This window comes from Somniosus microcephalus, chromosome 7 (genome assembly GCF_052327205.1).
Source record: "Somniosus microcephalus isolate GS21.2 chromosome 7, FLI_Smic_1.0, whole genome shotgun sequence".
Classification (NCBI taxonomy): Eukaryota; Metazoa; Chordata; class Chondrichthyes; order Squaliformes; family Somniosidae; genus Somniosus; species Somniosus microcephalus.
In genome coordinates, this window is record NC_140993.1 from 253894629 (window position 1) to 253914369 (window position 19741).

General features: G+C 44.3%; 2 protein-coding genes across 2 annotated transcripts in view; one reads left to right on the forward strand and one right to left on the reverse strand.

Annotated features, from left to right (window-relative positions):
* Nucleotides 1-5376, forward strand: part of slc66a2 (solute carrier family 66 member 2) — a 90223-nt gene extending 84847 nt beyond the window's left edge. Inside the window, exon 7 of the mRNA XM_085993623.1 lies at nucleotides 4819-5376. Coding sequence (XP_085849749.1) covers nucleotides 4819-4837 — 19 coding nt within the window. The 3' untranslated portion in view covers nucleotides 4838-5376. The remainder of the gene's footprint in view (nucleotides 1-4818) is intronic.
* Nucleotides 5377-5451: 75 nt separating this feature from the next.
* The window catches only part of LOC147115243 (voltage-gated potassium channel regulatory subunit KCNG2-like), a 97689-nt gene continuing 83399 nt past the window's right edge, over nucleotides 5452-19741 (reverse strand). The window contains exon 3 of the mRNA XM_085993624.1: nucleotides 5452-6376. Coding sequence (XP_085849750.1) covers nucleotides 5573-6376 — 804 coding nt within the window. The 3' untranslated portion in view covers nucleotides 5452-5572. The remainder of the gene's footprint in view (nucleotides 6377-19741) is intronic.

Below are 19741 nucleotides of genomic sequence, written 5' to 3' on the forward strand. Positions count from 1 at the left end.
GTTATGCTAAACCTTTATAAAGCACTGGTTAGGCATCAGCTGGAGTATTGTGTTCAATTCTGGGCACCACACTTTAGGAAGGATGTCAAGGCCTTGGAGATGGTGTAACAGAAGACATTTACTAGAATGGTACCAGTGATGAGGACTTCAGTTCTGTGGGGAGACTGGAGATGCTGTCCTTAGAGCAGAGAAGGTTAAGAGGAGATTTGATAGAAGTGTTCAAAATCATGAACAGTTTTGATAAGAGTAAATAAGGAGTAACTGTTTCCAATGGCAGAAGGGTCGATAACAAGAGGACACAGATTTAAGGTGATTGGTAAAAGAACCAGAGGCGATATCAGGAAACATTTTTTTTACACAGCAAGTTATGATCTGGAATGCACTGCCTGAAAGGGCGGTGGAAGCAGATTCAATTGTAACTTTCAAAAGGGAATTGGATAAATACTTGAAGGGAAATTTTTACAGGGCAATGAGGAAAGAGCAGGGGGGGTAGAACTAATTGGATAGCTCTACCAAAGAGCTGGCACAGGTATGATGGGCCGAATGGCCTCCTTCTGTGCTGTATAATTGTATGATAAGTTGATAAAACTTTTCTCTCTCTACCTATGATGTTATTTGGACTTGTTACCAAGTTACTGCTTTGTACCACAATCCTAATAATCTACTCCCCTATATTTATTACACTTATTGTCACTTTGTATGTTACTTCAGTAATTTTGTATGAATTAGATTACTGAAATGTCATTCCACAATCTCCAGTACCAGACACAATAGAGAAACTTTCTTTATTACAAGACTGGTGTATAGGAATCTAAATTAGTACCAGCTCTGTGCGACAGCAGATTTACATTTTAGACAAAAGTCTTGTATCTGTTACATAACACTCCTTTGGTTAATAGACAGTTAATGTAATAAAACTAGCCATCATTGTGACAATACAGAATGAACACACAGGTTCCACGAGGGAATGGTAGACAGGTGATTAAAGTGTGAGGCACAAGGCAAGTGATTTAATTAACTACAAGTTCTCTGTTCCAGAAAACCTACATGTTTTTGCACTATATCCATCAGTATCTAGATGGTGACCAGCTCCCTTGAGACATCACCTACATGATACCACAATTTAAATTAAATCAACCTTCTAAGAATGTAGGAGTTAAAAAAATTTAAGACCAGTTCAGCAGCAAATCATATTGCCTAATTGCAGACCTCTAGCCATTAATTTTGATAATTGCCAAGCCTTCAAAAAGCTCAAATTATGAAAAAAAGAAATCCATTAAATTATAACAATGTTATTTTGAATATGAGAGTTTAGTGTCTTTGGTGTTCCTTTTTACAAAAATGTGTAGGTTTCCATCAGTTCCTTTTAAACTCACAGGTATGGGATGTTCATCTCGCTCAACACTGACTGCAATATTTGATCCTGCAATTACTTTACCCCATAACATTTTAATATATTTTTGCCCAGTTACACTGGCATAAAGCTATGGGGTGCAATTCAAAGGGAGGAAGTTTAAAAAGCAAAACTTTATTCTAGTGTCATCCATGCCTTTGTTGCCTCCAGACTCAACTATTCCAATGCTCTCCTGGTCAGCCTTCCACCTTCCCTAAACATGAGCTCATCCAAATCTCTGCTGCCCCGTATCCTAACTCACACCAAGCCCCGTTCATTCATCACCCCTGTGCTCGCTGATCTACATTGGCTCCCAGTCCGGCAATGCCTTGATTTTAAAATTCTCAAGCTTGCTTTCAAATCCCTCCATGGCCTCGCCCCTCCCTACCTTTGTAACCTCCTCCAGCCCTACAACCCACCGAGATCTCTGCGCTCCTCCAATTCTGGCTGGCCTCTTGCACATCCCCGATTTTCATCGCTCCACCATTGGTGGCCGTGCCTTCAGTTGCCTAGGCCCTAAACTCTGGAATTCCCTCCTTAAACCTCTCCATCTCTCTCTCCTCTTTTAAGATGTTCCTTAATACCCGGCTCTTTGACCAAGCTTTTGGTGCCCTGTCCTAATATCTCTTTATGTGACTTGTGTCAAATTTTGTTTGATAATCGCTGCTGTGAAGTGTCTGGAACATTTTACTACGTTAAAGGCGCTATATAAATGCAAGATTTTGTTGGTATGAATTTTACTTAATTAAGAAAATCAGTTACATTTTTTTAAGATTTAGACCATCTATAAGTTGCCATACAATTCATCTCAATCGGTCTGAGATATATGGCAACTGCACCGTCACAGACCGCAAGGCTCTACAGATGGTGGTGAAAGCTGCACAACATACTATAGGAATTAAACTACCTGCTGTGCAGGATATCTACCCCGAGAGGTGCCGGGGGAAGGCCCTGAGAATCATCAAAGACGCAAGCCACCCTAGCCACAACCTTTTCACCCTGCTCCTGTCCGGTAAGAGATAACGAAGCATACGGTCTTGTACCAGCAGGTTTCGAAACAGCTTCTACCCCCAGGCCATAAGACTCATGAATGAATAATTTATTATTTATTACTGTTTTATTTATTATTACTGTATTTCTATTAGTATTTTTATCATTGCTATGCCATATTTATTCCAATGTTGGGAGGACTTGTAAAAATCAACATTTCATTGTGCAGTACACACGTTTGCTGCATATATGACAAATAAAAATTGAATTGAATTGAATTGCTCCAAGTTCTAGCAATTATTTGTAATGTAGAATTATATATTTGACTGCTTTGTTCACTCTTTATCTTAAGAGTGACATTTTACCAGGCTGACTGCCCATCACCGTTACACACTACTAATTTTCCATGATATCCCATCTGGAATAACATTTCTATCCCTTAATGAAATGGATGTATTTTAACAGGAATATTCTTAAGGAAATGTGTGCCCATGCACTGATTCAATCTTAATGGATGATGGGAATGGGAGGAATGGTTTCTCCCCAGTACGAAGCATTTTCTAAATTGATGCTTCCATAGCTTCCCACATGACAAAAGTTCTGATCTTGCCCATTGTGGCGCCCAAGTCCTGTTGAATCCCTGACCTTGTGACTCAGAAGTGGGTGTGCTACCACTGAGCCAAGCTGAAGGTCAGGAGTGGAGCTGTTTACTGATAATTCTACAGAGTTCCACTCGATTCACAACTTCTCCAATAATGAAGCAGCCCTTGCCAGCTTGCAGCAGGCACTGGAGAACATCCAAAACTTGGACTGACAAATGCCAGGTTAAACATTCCCGCCACATAGGTCATGTCTGAAAAATCCAGTTGAATTTTTTGAGGTGGTCACTAGCATGGTGGATAGAGGAGTGTCTGTCAATGTTGTCTATATGGACTTCCAGAAGGCATTTGATAAGGTTCTGCACAAGAGATCATTAGCAAAGATAAGAGCACATGAAATTGGAGGTAACCATGTGACATGGTTTGGTAATTGATTGGGAGGTAAGAGAAAAAAAGTAGGGATAAAGGGTTTGTTTTATGATTAGCAGGATGTGACAAGCGGTGTTCCCTAGGGATCTGAACTGGAGCCTCTGTTTTTCACCACACATATGAATGACTGGTATGAAAAATTAGAGAGTTATTTATTCAAGTTTGCTGATGACACTAAGTTAGAAGGCACAGTAAGTTGTGTGGATGGGAAGAGTAAATTACAAAGGGACATAGACAGACTAGGTGAGTGGGCAATACTACGGCAGATGGAGATCTGTGTGGGGGAAGTGTGAGGCTGGAATATTTTCTTAATGGTGAGAGATTAGGACCTGTGGAGGAGCAAAGGGATATAGGTGTCCATGCACAAAAATCACTAAAAGCTAGTAGACAGATACAAGAAATAATCAAAAAGGCTAATCATCTCAAGGGGGTTGGAATAAATAAGTGAGGAAGTGATGCTTCGGTTGTACAGAGCCCCATCTGGAGTACTGCATTCAGTTTTAGGCACTGAACCTCAGAAACTACATTTTGGCCTTGGATGGTGTACAGCACAGATTCACCAGAAAAATACCAGGGCTTGAAGGGTTAAATTATGAGGACATGATACATAAACTTTGTTTTTATTCCCTTGAATTTAGACGGTTGAGGGGTGATCTAATCAAGGCGTTTGAAATGATAAAGGGATTTGAAAGGGTAAACACAGGAACTATTTTGTCTGGTGGGGGAATCCAAAATAAGAGGGTGCAATCTTAAAGTTAGAGCCTGGCCATTTGGAATGAAATCAGGAAGCTTTTTCCACCCAAGGAGTAGTGGAAATCTGAAATTCGCTCTGGCAAAAGGCTGTGGATAATAATAATAATAATCAACTTTATTGTCATTGTTAGTGCACAAGTGCAGTACAACGAAATGTAGGCTTGCGGGTCATTTGAAATTTTCAAGACAGAGTGATAGATTTTTTTTAACTAATAGTAATGGGAGACATGGAACAAAGGCAGGTAAAACGGAGTTGAGGTACAATCAACTATGATCTAATTGAATAGTGGAACAGGCTCAAGGGGCTTAATAGACTGCTCGTGTTGCTATGTTCCGAGTACAGATTGGAGAACTGGACAAGAAGGTCAATGTGCCTGATTCCTGGTGGTCCTCACTTTCTGGCATTCATTTTGAATATCGGAAAATCTGGGTTGCCATGAATTCGGCATGTTGCTACCTCAGCTCCCGATTTCCCCAATTGCATTGGGAGTGGATCCTCGGAAAATCTACTCGAATGTGCAAATTCATTCGGTCACCCAGTGCCCAGCTTCTCGCATTTATTTAAGGTTGCAAAATATCTTCTCACAAGCATAATGATTACTAGTGGTGAAAGGTCATTGACCTGAAACGTTAACTCTGTTTCTCTCTCCACAGACGCTGCCTGACCGGCTGAGTATTTCCAACATGTTCTGTATACATTTCAAATTTCCAGCACCTGCGGTGTTATGCTTTATGATTACTTCTAATCGGTTCAGATGAAGCTTTATGGAATTTTAGGAGAATGCATCATCCAGACTTGGAATTTCCAATTTTAACAAAGTAAAGAGTTGAACAGAAGATTTGATCATTGCTAATTTCAGTCAAATTTTCCACGTGATGGTAGACATTAGCAGATAAGAAGTAGGAGCCTGCTGCAATTAGTAATAAAAAAGGGAATTTTAATATATCATGAATTCAAATTCATTTTGTACCTCCAAATAAAACATTAACATGTTGGAAAACGTAGGTCCTGATTAACTAAATCAGTTAAAGAATGCAACAACTAGAATGAAACAAAAGTAGACTATCAGAACATGCACTGTGCGCCAGCAATATCAGTCTATCAGAAATCTTTAATTGCCAAGCACTTGAGCATAATTTGATTTTCCACTTGAAGCTCTACAAAACTTAAATAAAAAGAGTTTCTCAGTAGGGTTACTCAAATGCAACGTACAGTATTACAGACTGCTGTTGTTTCCTATTGCCTTTTCTTTATGTTTTAAATTGGGCATCAGCCCAGCCGTATTAACACATCAATCACAAATATAGATACAGCAAGATAAACATCTGTCTCAACAACAACTCTTCGTGTGGAGCTGGTGGTTGCTCCCCGACTTGAAAAGAGCTGGAGGCCTTTGATTAATGCTCTTCAGTCTGCAAGCCTCGGTGTAATTATTCTCCTGTTTTTCTGAAGCGGAGAGTCTCCAAGGTCCATTGGAAATGAGATGTCTGTTTCCTGAGAGCTGTCACTGTTTTGGGATTTGGCGTTTCCTTTGAGCTGGATCTTGTTGCTCGAAATGCGCTGCTGTTGATCCTTCAGCTCCATGTAAGAACGGGAGAAGGTGTGAAAGATCGAGGTAACCGGGAAGGCCATGAGGAGAATGCCACTCAGGATGCTGCTTAAAGCTACCACCTGCCCAGGTATACTGCGTGGGACCATGTCTCCATAGCCCACAGTTGTCATAGAGATCACTGCCCACCAGTAGCTGCTTGGGATGCTGGTGAATTCATGTTTCGCACCCAGTTCACTCTCCGCTAAAAATACCAGAGGCGAGAAGAGTGCCATGGCCACACAGAGAAAGAGGAGAAGGAGGCCAAATTCCCGAGTGCAGCGTTGGACTGTGAGTCCCAGGGTCTGCAGCCCTAGGGAATGACGAACCAACCTCATCACATACAAAATCCTCAAAGCACGCAGAACTCGGAGGACCAGGCCTATTTTTTCCAAATCTAGGTTTCCAGGACCACTTGGTTTCCCATCAACTGAAACGGCATCTATAATCAGGCTGATGTAATAAGGCAAAATGGCCATTATGTCGATGACATTCAGAGGAGTTCTCAGAAACACACATTTGCTCTGTGCTTGGATAAATCGCAGTAGGAACTCTAACGAAAACCAGGCCACACAGATTGTTTCTAGTACAAATATGTTGTAACACTTCTGGGAGCATTCACCCTAGAAAGAGAAAGAAAGAAAATCAAAATAATTATGTGCGTATATCTGGTGAAGATAGAAACATAGACGATAGGAGCAGGAGTAGGCCATCCGGCCCTTCGAGCCTGCTCCACCATTCAATGAGATCATGGCTGATCATCCAAATTCAGTACCCTGTCCCTGCCTTTTCCCCATATCCTTTGATCCCTTTAGCCTCAAGAAATATATCCAACTCTTTCTTGAATATATTTAATGAATTAGCCTCCACCGCCCTCTGTGGCAGAGAATTCCACAGGTTCACCACTCTCTGGGTGAAGAAATTCCTCCTCATTTCAGTCCTAAATGGCTTACCCCTTATCCTTAGACTATGACCCCTGGTTCTGGACTCCCCAGCCATCAGATGTACTGTAAAACTTTCTATAACTTAATGATTTTTAATAAGCTGATTACTAAGTTCCCCCAGTGACTGAACAGGTGAATGTGCCTCATGGTACGTTACTGAGCCATACAGAACAAGGAAGGTCCCAAGTTTGTTTCCTGGTTAGTGTTGAGTTAGCCGACCGCAGTGGGGTTAGATAGGGCACTATAATTGGGCGGGGCGGGGGGGGGAGGGCGGAAATCAGCCAAGGTTCCTGCAATCCAGTGACCAGTGCTGGAAAGTGTCTATAACATCTTCATGGTGGAATAGCCTTGCGGCACTCACTGTCAGGCTCACACATGAAGAATGCCCTCTGCGAGATAGTGAAGGGCTGCTACAATTCATGAAACCGCTTCCAGCAAGACCCTGTGCCTTGAGGACAGAAGGGGAGAAAAGAGAGAAGTAAAACAATGCGCCATAATTTGTGGTCAGCAACAAAGCTAAGGCCCAGACCTCGAAGTAATCTGCCCACAGTTTACGCGCAATTGATTGTAGCGCTCTGTAATGGGAATCCCCAGTGAAGAGCTGAAGTGATGTCAACAAGCTGTCTGAGCAGTCAATCACATTGAAGAATTCTCACAGACAGCAAACCAGGAAATGAAAAGCACTGAATTATCTGCACTTTTTTAAAAATGTTAGAGGGCACAATAAAGATTGGGGGAAAAAAAATTTAATTGTAATTTTTATCATACTGGAGAAATTTGACACTCCAGAAATATAAAAATTAGTTTTTCAGGGCCAGAATGGTTGTTTAGCAGTCAATACGCTGTTAAAATCCCAGTTACACCTAATCCAACAAGGCTTAACATTTAATGGGGCATTTATCAATGATACTAGCTGGGGGGAGCCCGGCGTTGCCAGGGCTGTTTTGGGCCGGGCGGTTTAAATGGAGTCCCAGGCTTTGGGGCCTCTCTGTGTCCCTCCATGAATCTGCTGCCAGGCAACATTTTAAATCGAGTCCCAGGCTTTTGGGCGCTGTCTGTGTCCCTCTCTCAATCTGCTGCCAGGCAACATTTCTACCTTTTAATACCTTGAAAGATGAAAGTGAAAGTACTTTTAAAAATAACATAAGATTTACCAAAAACGTTTTATAAGTACTTTCACTTTCATCTTTCAATGTATTAAAAGGTCTAAATATTGCCCGGCAGCAGATTGAGAGAGGGACACAGACAGGGCCCAAAAGCCTGGGACTCGATTTAAAATGTTGCCCGGCAGCAGATTCACAGAGGGACACAGAGAGGCCCCAAAGCCTCTGTCTGTCTGTCCTTCTGTCTGTCCTCACGTGTGCGTCTGTCCGGCTATGCGCTCAAAAGTTATAGAGCGTACCTACGCGTGCGTTACCTCCGAAGAAAGCTTCCGCTTCCGGGATGGTCGTAAGCATATTTACTTTTTGGTCGGACGAAAATTGTTCGCAGCCTTATGCAAAAAACCTTCAAAATTAAACTCATTATCTGCTACTTAGCATTGATTGACTGACGTCAAGGTTCGACCAATTCTGTGCCGTCACGATTGACCAATCCTACAGTACAGTCCCCTGATGGTTGGCCAATTGGTGTGTGTGTGTGGGCGGGACTAATCGTTTTCATCTCAGGGATGTGGCAGCCATTGTTTCACTGCCATTACTTCAGCTTCCAGCTCAAACTACTTTGATCATCCAGCTTTGAAAAAGTTAGTATCTCTTATAAAACATTTTTGGTAAATCTTATGTTATTTTTAAAAGAGATACTAACTTTTTCAAAGCTGATGATCAAAGTAGTTTGAGCTGGAAGCTGAAGTAATGGCAGTGAAACAATGGCTGCCAGATCCCCGAGATGAAAACGATTAGTCCCGCCCACACACACACACCGATTGGCCAACCATCAGGGGACCGTACTGTAGGATTGGTCAATCGTGACGGCACAGGATTGGTCGAACCTTGACGTCAGTCAATCAATGCTAAGTAGCAGATAATGAGTTTAATTTTGAAGGTTTTTTGCATAAGGCGCGAACAATTTTCGTCCGACCGAAAAGTAAATACGCTTACGACCGTCCCGGAACCGTAAGCTTTCTTTGGAGGTAACGCGCGCGTAGGTACGCTCTATAACTTTCGAGCGCATAGCCGGACAGACGCACACCCGGGGACAGAAGGACAGACAGACAGACAGATCGACTCGTTTATATATATAGAGATTAGCATGAAAAGCTCACGTTTTTGTCAGTTCCACTGATTTCACGGATTGCTGGCTATGAGGGGAGGGTGTGGGGTGGTTCCACAGCGCAGCCTGTGTCGGAGCAGTGAATGACTGACTGCAACTTCAGGATTTCCGCGTTTAGATGCGCATGCGCTAAATCCTGAAGTTACAGTCAGTTTCAGAGGAACAATGATGGCGAACGCTGACAGTCTGCCGCCATTACCCATCGCAAAAATCCGGGCCGTTATGAGAGTGTGGGATCCACTCCAGGAGATTTTTTTTCACCAACAATCTCCTTATTGGTAGTTTAACTGGGAACTGCGCTCTCTAGATTGCTGCTCATTTAGAAATGCAGCCTTATGAGCTGCTATTGAAACTATACAACACGTATCCTTTAAATGATTTTTGCACAACAGTTTTGATTACAGAGGAGGCTGGCTAGATCCCCATGCAAGAGGTTATGAAGAATATAATTAACTATGAAATGATGCTTATGACATTGGAGTACGCGAAGGTTCACCAAGCCTTTATGAAGTGCATCTGGGAGAACTTAGAGAAATTAGGGTGAAAGTGCAGACAGGGGTGTTGGAAATTTGTGCAAAGCTCATAAGAAACAGGATGGTACCAGAGGACTAGAAACCAGCTAATATGATTCTACACTTTAAAAGGTCAGGTCAAAAGCATGTACCTGGTAATTATACATCTGTTAGTGTGACATTTACAGTGGAAATTACTATTAAAAGCACATAATAAAGGTCTAGCAATAAATCCAAACCAACAATGGTTTATGAAAAGCAAACTATATTGAACAAATTTATTGGAATGCTGGTTTCCTGGAGTCCGACATCCCATTTTCTCGCCTCCTTTCCTGATGGTGTTGCCTCATCTTTCACAAGTGCTGGCCATCCTCTGATCCCTCATCCCAAGGTGCGATCCTTTATTGACAAGCCAAGACAGAGTGTGCCAGCAGGCTCCACGACCATGGGAAGCACCACACCCAAACTGACCCCGGCAATATTGGCCAGATATTTCCTCAGAGCTGCTCCCGCTCCACCGTCGTAGCTTCGAAGGACACGCAACAGAAACCCTGTTTACGCCGCGCTTCCGACAATGTTACGGCAGCGGAGCGAGAGCGGCTCTGAGGAAGTTCTCAGCCAATCTCTTTGCAGCAAAGGTCACCGCGCAGTAGTCAGGAGCAGGAACCCCCAACTGATTTTTCTCCTCCTCATTTCGTAAGTGCTGCGGCCAGTTATAACGTCACGTCATAGAGTCATAGAGTTTTACAGCACAGAAAGAGGCCCTTCGGCCCATCGTGTCTGCGCCGCCCATCCATCCCTGTCCAGTCTAATCCCATTTTCCAGCATTTGGTCCATAGCCTTGTATGCAATGGCATGTCAAGTGCTCATCCAAATGCTTCTTGAATGTTGTGAGGGTTCCTGCCTCTACCACCCTTTCAGGCATTGAGTTCCACATTCCAACCACCCTCTGGGTGAAAAAGTTCCTCCTCAAATCCCCTCTAAATCTCCTGCCCCTTACCCTGAATCTATGCCCCCTTGTTATTGACCCCCCTACTAAGGGGAAAAGTTCCTCTTTGTCTACCCTATCTATGCCCCTCATCATTTTGTACACCTCAATCAGGTCCCCCCTCAGCCTTCTTTGCTCCAAGGAAAACAACCCCAGCCTGTCCAGCCTCTCTTCATAGCTGAGGCGCTCCATCCCAGGTAACATCCTGGTGAATCTTCTCTGCACCCTCTCCAAAGCAATCACATCCTTCCTATAGTGAGGCGACCAGAACTGCACACAGTACTCCAGCTGTGGCCTCACCAGCGTTTTGTACAGTTCCATCATAACCTCCCTGCTCTTATATTCTATGCCTCGGCTAATGAAGGCAAGTATCCCATATGCCTTTTTAACCACCTTATCTACCTGTTCCGCTGCCTTCAGGGATCTATGTACATGTACACCAAGGTCCCTCTGACCCTCTGTACTTCCTAGGGTCCTACCACTCATTGTGTATTCCCTTGCCTTATTTGTCCGTCCAAAATGCATCACCTCGCACTTTTCAGGGTTAAATTCCATTTGCCACTTTTCCGCCCATCTGACCAACCCGTTTATATCGTCCTGTAGCCTGAGGCTTTCCTCCTCACAATTTACCACCCCACCAATTTTCGTGTCATCTGCGAACTTACTGATCATACCTTTTACATTCTCATCCAGATCATTTATGTAGATCACAAACAACAAGGGACCCAGCACCGATCCCTGAGGTACCCCACTGGACACAGGCTTCCAGTCACAAAAGCAACCTTCGACCATCACCCTCTGCCTCCTGCCACTCAGCCAGTTTAGGATCCAACGCGCCAAGGCACCCTGGATCCCATGGGCTCTTACCTTCTTGACCAGTCTCCTATGCGGGACTTTGTCAAAAGCTTTACTGAAGTCCATGTAAACCACATCCACAGCATTTCCCTCATCCACCCCCCTAGTCACCCCCTCGAAAAATTCAATCAGATTTGTCAGACATGATTTACCCTTGACAAAGCCATGCTGACTATCCCCGATTAATCCTTGCCTCTCCAAGTGGAGACTAATTTTGTCCCTCAGAATTTTTTCCAATAATTTCCCTACCACAGATGTTAGGCTCACTGGCCTGTAATTCCCTGGTTTATCCCTGCTACCCTTCTTGAATAATGGTACTACGTTAGCTGTTCTCCAGTCCTCTGGTACATCCCCTGTGGCCAGAGAGGTTCTGAAAATTTGTGTCAGAGCCCCTGCAATCTCCTCCTTTGCCTCCCACAGCAGCCTGGGATACATCTCGTCTGGGCCTGGGGATTTATCCACTTTTTGGCCTGCTAAAACCGCTAGCACCTCCTCCCTCTCGATGCTAATATGTTCAAGTATGTCACAGCCCCCTTGCCCGATTTCTATGTCTGCATCGTCTTTCTCCATAGTGAACACAGATGCAAAAAATTCATTTAAAACCCCGCCTACATCATCTGGCTCTACACACAGATTGCCACTTTGGTCCCTAATGGGCCCTACCCTTTCCCTGGTTATCCTCTTGCCCTTAATATACTTATAAAACATCTTAGGATTTTCCTTTATTTTGCTCGCCAGTGTTATTTCATGGCCCCTCCTCGCCCTCCTAATTTCTTTTTTAAGTATGCCCCTGCATTTTTTATACTCCTCTAGGGCTTCTTCCGTCTTTAGTCTTTTGTAACTGCCAAAAGCCCCCCTTTTATTTCTAATGCATTTTTGTATATCCCTTGTCATCCAAGGTTCCCTTTGCTTGTTGGTCCCACCCTTGACCTTTACAGGAACATGTTGGCGTTGTACTCTCTCTATTTCCCTTCTGAAAGTCTCCCACTGTTTTGATGCGGATTTTCCTATAAGTAGCTGCTCCCAGTCCAATTTGGCCAGATCCTGCCTTATCATATTAAAATCGGCCTTCCCCCAATTTAGAACCCTTATTTCCGGGCCGTCTTTGTCTTTTTCCATGACCACCTTAAATCTCACCGAATTGTGGTCACTGTCGCCAAAATGCTCTCCTACTGACACTTCCACCACTTGCCCGGCTACATTCCCCAGAATTAGGTCCAGTACCGCCCCCTCTCTTGTAGGACTTTCTACATGTTGGTTCAAAAAGCTCTCCTGGATGCACTTTAAGAATTCTGCACCCTCTAAGCCTTTCACACTCTGACTATCCCAATTTATATTGGGGAAGTTGAAATCCCCCACTATTATTACCCTATTATTTTCGCACTTTTCTGAGATTTGCCTACATATCTGTTCCTCTATCTCCCCCTGACTGTTTGGGGGCCTATAGTACACTCCCAGCAAAGTGCTTGCCCCCTTTTTGTTTTTAAGTTCTACCCATATGGCCTCATTAGAGGAACCCGCTAATATATCATCCCTCCTTACAGCAGTAATTGACTCCTTAATTAATATTGCAACACCCCCTCCCCTTTTACACCCCCCTCTGTCTCGCCTGAAGATTCTATACCCCGGAATATTGAGCTGCCAGTCCTGACCCTCCCTCAACCATGTCTCCGTGATAGCAACAATATCGTACTCCCATGTGTTCAACAACAACTTCAGTTCATCCGCCTTATTTGCAAGACTCCTTGCATTAAAATAAATGCCTTCCAGCCCTGCCATATTCTCTTTTGCCTTCACATATTTGCCTTGCCTTCCCAGCTGACTTGTTTTTCCCTCTGTATTTGGCTGTAAATCACCCCCTACTATAGCTCCACTCTGTACCCCATCCCCCTGCCAAGTTAGTTTAAACCCCCCCCAGCAGTGCTAGCAAACCTCCCCGCAAGGATATTGGTTCCCCTCTGGTTCAGGTGTAAACCGTCCGACTTGTACAAGTCCCACCTTTCCCAGAAGCAGACCCAGTGATCCAGGAAACTAAAGCCCTCCCCCCTGCACCATCCCTTTAGCCACGCATTCATCTGTTCTATCTTCCTATTTCTATACTTACTAGCACGTGGCACCGGGAGTAATCCAGAGATTACAACCCTTGAGGTCCTGCTCTTTAATCCTTCACCTAGCTCCCTAAATTCTTGCTGCAGGACCTCATCCCTCTTTTTACCTATGTCGTTGGTACCAATGTGGACCACGACCACTGGCTGTTCACCCTCCCCCTCCAGAATGCCCTGCAGCCGCTCAGTGACATCCTTGACCCTGGCACCAGGGAGGCAACAAACCATCCTGGATTCACGTCTACGGCCACAGAAACGCCTATCTGTTCCCCTTACTATAGAATCCCCTACCACTATTGCTCTCCCACTCTTTTTCCCCCCTTCCTGGGCAGCAGGAGCACCGCCAGTGCCAGGAAGTCAGCTGAGATCAGTTAACTCCGCATAAACCAAGGCACTGAACCGGAGACATTCCTATCTCAGCTCCACACTAGACAGCGCAGTTACCAACTGAGAAGAAAAGCTGGATGCTCTGAGGAGAGGAACCATATATATTTACAGCACAGACAAAAGGCCACTTGGCCCATTGAGTCGGTGCTGGCTGTTTACTAGAGCAATCTAAAATGAATTCCACTGCTCTGATCTCTTCTGATATCCCTGGATCTTTGATTCAAATATTTATCTGATTTTCCCTTAAAATTTCTCCTAACCTCTCTGTTTCCTGTCAGTGACAAATTTAAGTTGTGACCCCTCATCACTGCCTCCCCAGCCTGAGGAAATAGTGGCCCGAATTTTGCCGGCGCTCAGGGGGCGGGTTTGGAGGCGGGACATCTGGCAAAATCGCAAAGATTGACAGCGGGTCAGAAACCCACTAGCAAGCCGCCTCCAAACAGTCTTCCCAGGTGTCGGGTCCCCAGTTTGCGCATGGACCCGACACCTAGCGGCGGGAAGAAGATTATAGGCATTTAACTGCTTGTTAACAGGTTGTTAACAGACAGTTAAGAGGCTTTTTGCAATTTTGACAGGTCTACTGTGGGCTTCCCGATGTCCGGCCACCACGCCAGGTAAGTGCGGTGTGCTGTGGGCCTACTGTAGTGTTTCTGCATTGATGACAGCTGCAGAAGTGGTGTGAAGGCTCCAGTGGTGCACTGGTGAGTTTCAGAGGTAAGAAAATGTTGGGAAAAATCATTTTTAATGCATTTACACTTTTCTGTAGCTGACAAGTTTTGGATTGTGTGTCTAGTCCCCTCATTGGGAGAACCTCTCTCACCAGTGACAGATCACTTCTGTAACCTCACCTACAGCTGCCATTTGTTCTAATCTAAGGAGGGAGTCACTGGAGAGCTTGGGTGCAAGGGCTCACCTTTGTACAGTGATTGTCAGTGTTTGCAGCACCTCAATGCTGTCAAACACTGAAAAATCAGCTGTCCAAAAAATTGTGCGTGGCTGCTTTAAGAAAACCGGCAGATGACGCGTCATCTGACACCGGCTTCCTCTTAATTGGCCGGCAAGCCCGCAGGGCAGGCTTAACAAGGCCAATTGACACAAAATCACGTCTGTGCGTCTGATGTCATTGGGGGTCAGGACTGGAACCCGGAAGGCAGCTGTCCCGCCCCCAAGCCACATCGATAGGAAAAAACGCGGCTAGTGTTTCACTATTAGCCTATCAAAACCCTGAATAATTCTAATAGCTTTTGTTAAATCTTCTCTTACCCTTCTCTTTTCCAGATGAAATAGTCAAGTATCTCAAATCTCTCCTCAAAACTGTAGATTCCCATGCCTGGCATCATCCTGTTGAACCTACACCGTAATCTCTCAATGGTACTACTACCTCTTCTATAATAAACTGCCCAAAACTTCAACTGTGACTAAACTAATGCCTTGTATAAATGTATTAATATTTCTTTACTCTTGTACTCTATATAACAACAACTTGCATTTATATAGCACCTTTAATGTAGTAAAATGTCCCACGGTGCTTCTCAGGAGTGTTATCAAACTAAATTTGACACTGAGCCATGTAAGGAGATATTAGGACAGGTAATCAAAGGCTTGGTTAAAGAGGTAGGTTTTATACCACTAGTTAAAAAACCCCAAATGGTGTTACCTTTTTTTGTGGCTTTATCTACCTAAACTTGCACTTCCAGGGAATTATGATTTGCAACTCTGTGGTCTTTCTGTTTATCAACAGCCTTTGGCATCTTTATTTTTTTTTTGGAGTGCATACTCCAGTTCCTTGCTTTTCCGTCTGAGATCTATTATCGCACACTCTCCACTTTAAATTGCATCTGCCATCTGTCTGCCCATTCTTCCAATCTGCTTATGTCTTCCTGAAGTCTTTTACAGTCCTCCTTGATGTTTGCAAACCCCTACTTCTGTGCCTTCAGCAAATTTTGAGTTTGTGTTCTCAAGTCCAAACCATCTATAAATATCGAGAACAGAAGTGGGCCCAGCACTGAACCTTGGTGTACACCACTTCCAATCTGAGCAACAGCCATGAACCCTAACCCTTTGCTTCCTGTCCCTCAATCAACTTTCTATCCTTGCTGCTACATTTCCTCATATCATACACCTACATTTTTATAACAAGCCTGCTACGAGACACCTACGAACATCATTTAGAGACCAACACACATTTAGCAACTGTGAAAGTGAACGATAAATAATAATACTGAAAAAAGGAAAGATGATCTAAATCAGTACTAAGAAAGCAAATCTGACTGAACAATAGTTAAAAGATTTGGGTGTGCAAATTGTACTGAAACTATCAGTGTTATATGAAAATAGTTAGGAAAGGTATCTGTGGAACCATATCCAAATGAGGAAGTTGATATTTTGAGAAGGAAAGGTTATAAAATTGTAAAGGTCATAAAGAATTTACTTGACCTGGAGTTATCCATTTATGGAATCAGCTACCAAATAGAACAGTGAATGTGAACCATCAAAACATTAAATGAATGCCGTCCTCTTTCAATGACAAGTGGCGGAATCAGAAACAGGCTTAGCAACCAGTTGGGGGCGAATTGAAAACTAATTTGTGCAGATTAAATTTAGATCCAAATGAGGGTGCAAGACTTTTGTGCGTCCCTGATTTCGCTCCACCATTAGCGGCCGTGCCTTCAGCTGCCTAGACCCTAAGCTCTGGAATTCCCTCCCTAAACCTCTCCGCCTCTCTACCTCTCTCTCCTCCTTTAAGTTGCTCCTTAAAACCTACCTCTTTGACCAAGCTTTTAGTCACCTGTCCTAATAGCTCCTTATGTGGCTTGGTGTCAAATTTTGTTTGATGACGCTCCTGTGAAGCGCCTCGAGACGTTTTACTACGTTAAAGGTGCTATATAAATGCAAGAGATTGTTGTTGTTGTAATGTTTGACCTACTCAGTTATAATTCATGGGTACAGCAAACCTCCAACATGATTGCAAGGATTCCTACTAATTGAGTGTGGCTCATCATGTAGCTTCTGGTAGAAAAGATTCTGGTACATCTACTGTAAAAACTGTAAATACAATTCCAATTTTACAGCATACAAATAATAGAAGTGTGGCCTTAGGGTTGGAAAATTCTGTTTCCCAATTAGCCTTATCAAGTTTTTCAAAAGTTTTTTGGGGGGACGGGGGTGGGGATGAGACATTTTTTATTTTGTATTTCCTCCCCTTCCATTTTTTAAGGTCTACTAATTACATGATCCGTTCCTTGCCTGAGTTGTCTGGCGTAGGATCTACTTTTTGGCCATTCAGCAAAAGGCCACCAGAGCGAAAGTGTGAGCAACCAAAGACGCGCACATAGAAACTAACTTTCCCTGTCGAGCTGTGTCTGACCTGTACTACACGCTTAGCCATGATGGAACACTGATTCAGCGAAACCTTCACACAGAAAATTGTGGGCACAAACACGTGTCCAGTCACCTTGACCTGATGCATTGGAGCGCCACTGTGTTGTGCTATCTCAGAGTCCCAGAACATGTTACAGAATCTATTATAAGAAGAATTTACCGCCATTCTAGAATTCTCATTCCCCTTATTTAATCTTCAACCCTTCATTGTTTCTTTCACTAATTTTAGTGTCTGATCCTTCGAGGCCCCTTGCAGCTCTTCCATATGCATTAATTATCTTCTTATCACTACCAAGGGAGTACTTTATTCCTTTTTAAGAGTTTATTTTTCTCTGTTTTAAGATCCAGTAATAGTTTTTGGTGTGAAATGTCAGTGTATTTTTTTATTCGTTTATGGGATCTGGGCGTCACTGTCAATGCCAGCATTTATTGCCCATCCCTAGTTGCCCTTGAGAAGGTGGTGGTGAGCCGTCGCCTTGAACCGCTGCAGTCCGTGTGGTGAAGGTACTCCCACAGTGCTGTTAGGTAGGGAGTTCCAGGATTTTGACTCAGTGACGATGAAGGATCGGCGATATACTTCTAATTCAGCATGGCGTGTGACTTGGAGGGGAACTTGGAGGTGGTGGCGTTCCCATGCACCTGCTGCCCTTGTCCTTCTAGGTGGAAGAGGTCGCGGGTTTGGGAGGTGCTGCCGAAGAAGCCTTGGCGAGTTGCTGCAGTGCATCTTGTAGATGGTACACACTGCAACCACAGTACGCCGGTGGTGGAGGGAGTGAATGTTTAAGGTGGTGGATGTGGTGCCAATCAAGCAGGCTGTTTTGTCCTGGATGGTGTCGAGCTTCTTGAGTGTTGTTGGAGCTGCACTCATCCAGACAAGTGGAGCGTATTCCATCACACTCCTTACTTGTGCCTTGTAGATGGTGGAAAGGCTTTGGGGAGTCAGGAGGTGAGACACTCACTGCAGAATACCTAGCTTCTGACCTGCTCTTGTTGCCATAGTATTTATGTGGCTGGTCCAGTTAAGTTTCTGATTAATGTTGACCCCCAGGATGTTGCTAGTGGGGGATTCAGCGATGGTAATGCCATTGAATGTCAAGGGGAGGTGGTTAGACTTTCGCTTGTTGGAGATAGTCATCACCTGGCACTTCTGTAGCGCAAATGTTACCTGCCACTTATCAGCCCAAGCCTGAACGTCGTCCAAGTCTTGTTGCATGCGGGCATGGACTGCTTCATTATCTGAGGAGTTGTGAATGGCGCTGAACACTGTGCAGTCATCAGCGAACATCCCCATTTCTGATACAAAAAGAAAATACTGCAGCTGCTGGAAATCTGAAATAAAAACAGAAAATGCTGGAGAAACTCAGCAGGCCAGGCAGCATCTGTGAAGAGAGAAACAGAGTTAACATTTCAGGTCGATGACCTTTCGTCAGAAAGGTTATCGACCTGAAACGTTAACTCTGTTTCTCTCTTCAAAGATGCTGCCTGACCTACTGAGTTTCTCCAGCATTTTCTGTTTTTATTTCAGATTTCTGACCTTATGTTGGAGGGAAGGTCATTGATGAAGCAGCTGAAGATGGTTGAGCCTAGGACACAGCCCTGAGGAACTCCTACAGTGATGTCCTGGGGCTGTGATGATTGACCTTCAGCCACCACAACCATTTTCCTTTGTGCTAGGTATGACTCCAGCCAGTGGAGCGTTTTCCCCCTGATTCCCATTGACTTCAGTTTTACTAGGGCTCCTTGATGCCAGACTCGATCAAATGCTGCCTTGATGTCAAGGACAGTCACTCTCACTTCACCTCTGGAATTCAGCTCCTTTGTCCATGTTTGGACCAAGGCTGTAATGAGGTCGGGAGCCGAGTGGTCTTGGCGGAACCCAAACTGGGCATCAGTGAGCAGGTTATTGGTGAGGAAGTGCCGCTTGCTAGCACTGTCGATGACACCTTCCATCACTTTGCTGATGATTGAGAGTAGACTGATGGGGCGGTAATTGGCCGGGTTGGATTTGTCCTGCTTTTTGTGGACAGGGCATACCTGGGCAGTTTTCCACATTGTTGGATAGATGTCAGTGTTGTAGCTGTACTGGAACAGCTTGGCTAGAGGCGCGGCTAGTTCTGGAGCACAAGTCTTCAGCACAATAGCCGGGATGTTGTCAGGGCCCATAGCCTTTGCGCTCAGCCGTTTCTTGATATCACGTGGAGTGAATCGAATTGGCTGAAGACTGGCTTCTGTGATGGTGGGGCTCTCAGAAGTAGGCCGATATGGATCATCCACTTGGCACTTCTGGCTGAAGATGATTGCAAATGCTTCAGCCTTGTCTTTTGCACTCAAGTGCTGGGCTCCACCATCATTGAGGATGGGGATATTCACGGAGCCTCCTCCTCCCGTTAGTTGTTTAATGGTCCACCACCATTCACGACTGGATGTGGCAGGACTGCAGAGCTTTGATCTGATCCGTTGATTGTGGGATCGCTTAGCCCTGTCTATAGCATGCTGCTTCCGCTTTTTAGCATGCATGTAGTCCTGTGTTGCAGCTTCCCCAGGT